This window comes from Coloeus monedula, assembly GCF_965178545.1.
Source record: "Coloeus monedula genome assembly, chromosome: 6".
NCBI classification, from domain to species: Eukaryota; Metazoa; Chordata; class Aves; order Passeriformes; family Corvidae; genus Coloeus; species Coloeus monedula.
The window spans coordinates 48,797,987-48,805,133 of NC_138786.1; the positions used below are offsets into that span (position 1 = coordinate 48,797,987).

Genomic DNA, 7,147 nt, shown 5'->3' on the forward strand with positions numbered 1-7,147 from the left:
AAAAAGTTTGGAGTGGGGGGTGTTATTTCTCATAGTACGACAACAGGATTGCTTAGTTTTGAGTATTTTCATATGGGAAAAGCATACCTCTGAAATCAGGCTATTGCTTGAAAAATTATAACTCACATCAGCAGCAGCTTGAAAGATTGTACTTTTTTGTCTCAACAGACCATGAATTATAACTGACATATCAAGGACTCAGAGAAGAGAAAGTATAAAGAATATGCAAGTATCCAGCTATTACTTTGAACAGTACTATGCTATCAATAAAAATCATTATCATAGCCAGGAGGAAAGGAAGTATTTTTTTGAAAAGCTGAACAAAAGTGAAACCCTAAAGTAGCACTCTAGGTGAATGTTCACAAAACCCCTTATCTAACTTGACAAATCATGCATAAAACCATCACAAAAAAGCATTTGGAAGTTGGTCATTGAATGTGTCCTTAATCATGCGACAGCAAGAAAGGTTTCAGCTTTTCCATCAAAACATGTTGCTTCTAGACATTTTTTAGCATGAACTTCCAAAAGATCCACTCCTAATCCACAAAATGCAATGAAAGCAGTAATTTGGAGGGGAGACGGAAAAGCAGGGTAGAAGAGAAACCACTCACCACTGCAATCTGCTTCCAGTGGTCAACCTCCGATTCAAGCCTGGAAACTTCATTGGACAATCTGTTTATTTCCTGTTGTGACCAGATTATATCTCCAAAATCCATGTCATCTGCTTCAAAACCTGAGGAATGTCTGACCACTGGAACATAGGAGGCTGATGCAGTGGCTGCTGGCAAAACACCAGCTCCCAGCTGAGCAGTCTGAGCAGCTGTCTGTACTTTCTGCAGTTGTTCCTGTAGTGCATTCTGTCTGGCTTTTAGATGGCTGATTTCCACCTGAATATACAAAATAAAATGCATTGTTTGAATAAGAGGAATATCAAAATACACTCTACTTTACCCTTTGTGGCCTTATGAAATGTGAACCAAGCAATTTCCCCCCAGCACAAATAATGGATCACTTTCACTAGAAAAAGAAAAACAACCCTAAACATTCTCATAATGGAGAAAAACATCCTTAGCTCAAGTGTTATAAAGTACCTCACACAGAGACACGTTTTTTTTAGCAGCCAAGGTACACAAATAGTATAGCACTATCCAGGCTAACTGATTATACAAAAAATTTAACTATATAAAGAGGGTATTCAGATATGAAAGTTAAGCAATATATTATGCTTTTCCAGTTATTTTTATTACATTTGATTTCCTTCATGCTTAACAACTCAATGTATTGAAAATTTACTCATTTACAATAAGGTGAAATTAGCTACATGTAATTTTCTTTTAACAACTCTGTTACTGTATTTAACAAGCAGAATTTTATACATCTCATAGTTCTGCTTCCTCTAGTTCCCACATGAACTTGTGAATAAAGCAGAAATAAAACTCCCTTTTGTGTAACTCTTGGCATGCTGGCAACTTTCTTCATTTAGGTCTATGAAATCTCATGTTATACAGTAGGCTATAAAGCTGATGCTTCCACCACAAAGAGACATTTCACAAATTTTGAAAGGCAGCTCTGTTCTCTTTAATTGTATATGTTAAGATAAATAATGATATCTAAAGACAAAATAATTGCTTTAAATGGGAATTTGCTCCTGTTGCCTTCCTTAAAAGTCACTGAATCAGAAACACAAAGCAGTATATAGTGTCTTTTCTCACAGTGATCCCAGAAACAACAGAAATTCCGACAGCTGCATGACATTCCCAGAGCATTTTCTCTTGCCTCAACTATCCCCTGGAAGCTTGGCTTGCATCACATGATACAGTGAAATAGATCTTAGCCTACGTTAACAAACCAAGAAACCATAGCTATGACCAGTATTTCCACTGGAAGAGAACAGACACTGCAACAAAGGAATTAAACAGGACAACAGGTAAGTTTATTTGACAAACATACTGAGAAATTTTACTCTGTATCCTACCTCTTTCTGTTGAAGCTGATTGCGGTACTCAATAGACAACTGCTTTATTTGCAGCTCTGCTGCTTCATGCTTTTCTTCTAAGTCACTACAGACTTTTTTCAGTCTATCATTCTATCAAAAATGAGAAATGAATGTTGGTAAACTCAGAGCACTCCTTAAAGAATCAGAAAAGCAAAAGGCTACTGAACAGAAAAGAAGTAAGTTAAGTTGTACAGATTTCTCATGCTATTTAATTCAAAACACACAGTAACAGCAATGTTCAAGCGTGGGCCCAAAATCGTGGTCACATCCAAGCTTTCCATTTTGACATAGCATGGACTCCAGCTCATTCTCAGAAAAAGTTTTGTGATGACCAGAGATAAATGCCAAGGTTTAAAAAACTCACGGCTGAATCACTTGAATCTTAGCAAGATCCACAGGTAGAATTTAAGAATTTAAGCCACAAAGCACAAATTGGAGCTAATATCCAGTGTTCTCTCTCTGACCTTAGCCAATAGCAGATGGCAAAAAACTAGAAAGAGGACAAGCAGGAACAGTTATGGCCCCAAAATAGTATCTTAACTTCACAATGCTCTTAAGGGCTGAAGACATACATGAAAGTTGTTTGTTTAGAGACATAAATAAAGTCTCAAGACCAACAAGTCCCTTAGAAGAGCGCACAAAGCTACTTTCCATGAGGACACATGAGATTTATAAGTGGTTTTGGAGGAACATGAGCAGCCATAGCTATGTCAAAAATGATCATACGGTAGGACAACAGAGAGAGAACAGAAGCAGGGAAAACGCCCACTCTTTTCAGAGCTAAGCCTACTGCTGCAGTCCTAGTCCACACGATAGGCAGGAACAGTCACAGCATGCAGCAGTTAGCAAAAGATGAAAACTTGCACCACATGCATACACCAATAAACAAATGTGCCTCCCTAACTGTGATGGCAGTTTGTCACAAAAAGTCACATTCTAATGCCACTGTCACCGTTGTTTCTGGATTTACCCAGGGACAAGCAACTTCAGTGAAATATTTCAACTTTATACAAAACAAATTCTATGCATTGCTCTTAATTACAATAGTGTTTCAAAATGTCTTACTTCAAACTTCTGTGCTGCATTAATACTTTCTATTTCTCTGAGTCTAGAATTGGACACATGGAGTTCTGTTGCTGCATCTGAAAGAAAGTGAAAATTTTCATTTTAATTACAATCCTTTCAATCTATTAAGACCAGTTATTAATACATATCTTACTTCAGACTGCTTTAATGTTCATTCCTAGGTAAATATCAAAAGCTGTTTTCATCAGAACACTGTAAGAATTATTTTTCAGACAATCTTTCTGAACGTAATTTAGTTCACTCATATTTAGGCTTTAAACCAAATCAAAACCCTAACAGATTAGTATGGATTTAAGCTTTAAAGTAAGGGAGATAAAAATGTTTTACTTGACTATTTCGTGTCCCTGAATCTGTTTCTCATTTCAGACTTGCTCCTGACCTGAGAGTTGTGTGTTTCTCTGTAATGCCATGTGAAGTTTCAAAACAAGTATTAATTCCATTAAATACACATAACAGTGACTGAATTTTCAGAATAAAAAATGAACCACCCACACCCAACAAAACCACACAACAAAACATCAACCCTGTAAGACTCATTGTCTCTTAAAAAGGTGATACATCTACTATCCCAGTTTATCCAATAGAAAAAGCACATAATTCCAGATACACTTTAATGACCAATCTTCCTCAAACTGACTATGTTTATTTCTCCTATGTCCCACCTTTAACGGACAGAAACACCACATTTCCTTTTATCAATGAGAAATATCCCGAACTGACTATAAAGCAGCCTTGACAATATTTCAAAATTTGAAATAAGTACAATTTCCAAGTAAATACTGTATTTCATAATTTCCTACGTGCTGTTTAAAACTGAGACAGCTCAAGCACTGCAGAAGCAACAATTTACACATGAAAACTGCGAAACAGAAGATGTGCAAGTCCATAATCCACAAACAACTGATGGCAGTCAAAACACTGAATGCAAGGGAAATACTAACAACTAGGAGACTTTTACCAACTAGGAAATTTAAAAAACCCAAACTGTAAGGAAGTACTTGTAAAGTTTTGTTTAGGCCACACAGTATTTAAAGGTCTTCATAGAAGAATACTTGGATGACACTAGATTTTTTACACCCTGGATTCTAGTAACCCATACAAATACACTACTCTGAAATTTTTAGGAAAATTAAGATATTGACAGCAGTATCTAGCAGTGAAGTACACCTGGAAATACCTACTGAACATCAGTACATCTCTCTTGCACAAACTCATGCACAAATGTGTGAGTTCACAAATTATCTTTTAAAAAGCAAAACAAACACCCTTGATGACTGCACAGCTCAGGAGCATAAAATAGCTTTCCAAATTAAACTACAGATTTTGAAATTTAAAACCATTCTAAGAAAGTCTTTCAGAAAAGTGAAAAAAAATTACTTCACAGTTGTCAGAATTTCTCTCTTCTGAGCATTCTACCTGTGTACCAGAAAGGCCATCCATATGAAACCCATTGTATCAGCTTGCCAACAAGGTTTCTACAACATATGTTTCTATAATATTCTTTCACAATGCTTCATAGATGACAGGTTGTAAATTAAGTAGAACTGCTTAATTTCACATTTAAGATGACTATTCAGAAGTCTTTGCTGTTCTTTGTGGTTCCTATTCTTACCATTGTTTTGAGAAAGCTAACTTTTAAAATAATCTGTAGTTACAAGATCGTAAACAATACTAGGGATATTAATCTATTGATACTTATTATCACATTATACAACTGCTTTACTTAAGTTTTTTCAAAAATTTGTAACAAGAAGTCATTATTAAAAATATGAAGAAAATATTATATTCTAGAATAGATTTACAATTGGTTTATAGAAAATCTTACTCTGATGTCTCTGACTTTTTTGTTCTAACTTTCTGTTTTAAAGATAAATCGTTCTAGCCTCTAATCCTTACAAAGCAAGGGCCATATTTTCTTACTTGGCTGCAAGGGAATTGTAGAACTCGACAGGTTTCTCTGGGCCCAACGGAAATATAAACAAAAACATGACAAACACTGAACCTTTGCCTGTGTGACACGTCAGACTTAGATCACACCAGCAGCAAAACAACCTCTGTACTACAACTCTGCAGTTTTATGGAACCAGTGTAAAAGCAGCTAATTAACTGAGGGTTTAGATAAACTAAGCAAACAGAAAGGAGAAAGAGTGTTGCTTGAGTGCTGTCATTCCGGAGCAACATAACACTTCACGCAATTCAGAAACTTCTGAATAATAAGCCTAAAATAAGTTCACGTTTGCTATTAGAGCCCGGGAATATATTTGTGTATTCTCCAGATCCTGAGATCACAAGAGCAGAATAAAAACAAAGGCAGCAAAGCCAGCAGCATTCGAGAAAAGCACCAAGCCGGGATCAGCTCCCTCCCGGCCGGTGCGGGCAGCGCAAGCCCCGCCGCTGTCGGTCCGGAGGGGACCGGCGGCCGGAGGAAGAGCTCCTTCGCGGAACCAGGCCTGTCCCCAGCCCCTCTTACCGCCCACTTCCTCCGCTCCTTCCAGAAGGATGTCCTTGGTGAAGCTGGAGATCTGCCCGGTGAGCGAGGACAGGCTGTCGCCCACCTGCCCCAGGGACTGGCCCAGCCCCGAGCCCAGCCCGCCCAGCCACGACGCCATCGCGGCTCGGAGGGCTCCGGGCCTCGCTCGGCCCCGCCGGGCGGCCCCTGCAGCCGGTTCCTGCGGGCCAAGGGGCCGCCTCCGCTTCCCTTCTCCTCGCTACAGCGGGTCGCGGCTCCTGCTGCGGACTCAGCACACCGGGCTCGGCAACTCCTCCGCCAGCGCCGCGCGCATCCTCCCAGCTCAGCTGCTCCTCCCGGCTTGTTTTGTCTTGTCTCGTCCCGGCTCAGCGACTCCTCCCGGCGGCTTCGGCCGCTGCCACCTCAACGGCAGCCATGACACCCCTCCCAAATACCATCGAGAGCGGCAGCCCGGGCTAGAGCGCCCCCTCGGAGGCGGACATGGCGTGTCCGCGGAAGCAGAGGATGCCGGGATTGTGGCGGAGCCGCGGGCGCGGCGCGGCGGCGTGGAGCGCTGTGTGATCAAGGGGCACTCGCCCGGCGGGAGGGAGCCGGGCCATGAGCAAAGCAGTGTGCTGGGCACGGGAACAGACACGATTTGTGTTCGAATGTGTTCTCACAAAACACACAAGACCTGAAACTCCGGCTGCTTTGGATGTAAATGGAGTGGATAGGGAAGAGGCGGCTGAGAGGGGACCTAGTCGACGTCTATCAGCGTCTCAAGGAGAGGTGCCAAGAGGCTGGATCACGCTCTTCTCGGTGGTTCCCAGCAACAGGACAACGTTTCTGCAACGGGCAGAAAGTATTGCACAGGAAGATCCACCTGAATATCAGGAAGAACTTGTTTACTGTGCAGTGACTGCACACTGGAACAGATTGCCCAGAGAGGCTGTGCAGTCTCCCTCACTGGAGGTATCCAGGAATCATCTGAATTCTGTGCAATGTGCTCTGGGATCACCCTGCTTGAGCAGGGAGGTTGGACCAGATGACCTACTGTGGTCTCTTCTGTGATTCTTGATTGGATTTCCAGCCAGAACTCCAACACTGGTCCAATTCAAAGTTCTTTTAATCAAGCGAGGTATTTAAAATTATTTGGGACTACAAGGAGTACTGCACTGTGCAGAAAAAAAGCAGTTTTGTATCAGTCAGAATGATACTGCTATAAAAAAAAAAGTGCATACCGGGAATAAAATACAGGGCAGTTGGCTCATTGCCTGTTTCAAATTGACAGCTACATAAAAAGATGCGTAATTAAAGCACCACATCAACGGCAAAATGAAGCTGAGGAGAGCATTTCACAGGTGAAATCTTAGATTTTTAGAGGTCTGAGAATGCAGCAGGCACAGAACACATGCTCTAGAGTTACAAGCTGGCAAACATAACCAGCCAGATAGGGAACAATCTGCTTGTTGCTTCCCAAACAGTATCTTGCAGAGCCTTGGTGAAGGGTTCATAGCTGGCCTGCAATACTGTATTACCTTTTAGCTTTACTGTCCTCTGTCACTCACAGGCAACCCTAAGGCTGGGCATGGTGTATGGTCCAGGGTTTAGAAGTT

General features: G+C 41.1%; 1 protein-coding gene across 2 annotated transcripts in view; it reads right to left on the reverse strand.

Annotated features, from left to right (window-relative positions):
- Positions 1–5,965, reverse strand: part of TRIP11 (thyroid hormone receptor interactor 11) — a 30,053-nt gene extending 24,088 nt beyond the window's left edge. For both annotated transcript variants that reach the window (XR_014226498.1, XM_082283589.1), the window contains exons 1-4: positions 5,553–5,965; positions 3,062–3,138; positions 1,976–2,086; positions 612–887 (exon numbers count right to left, since the gene is read on the reverse strand). Coding sequence is in view for 1 of the 2 variants with exons in the window: in XM_082283589.1 (XP_082139715.1) it covers positions 612–887; positions 1,976–2,086; positions 3,062–3,138; positions 5,553–5,691 (603 nt within the window). In the remaining variant the exon portion in view is untranslated. The remainder of the gene's footprint in view (positions 1–611; positions 888–1,975; positions 2,087–3,061; positions 3,139–5,552) is intronic.
- Positions 5,966–7,147: the final 1,182 nt, after the last annotated feature.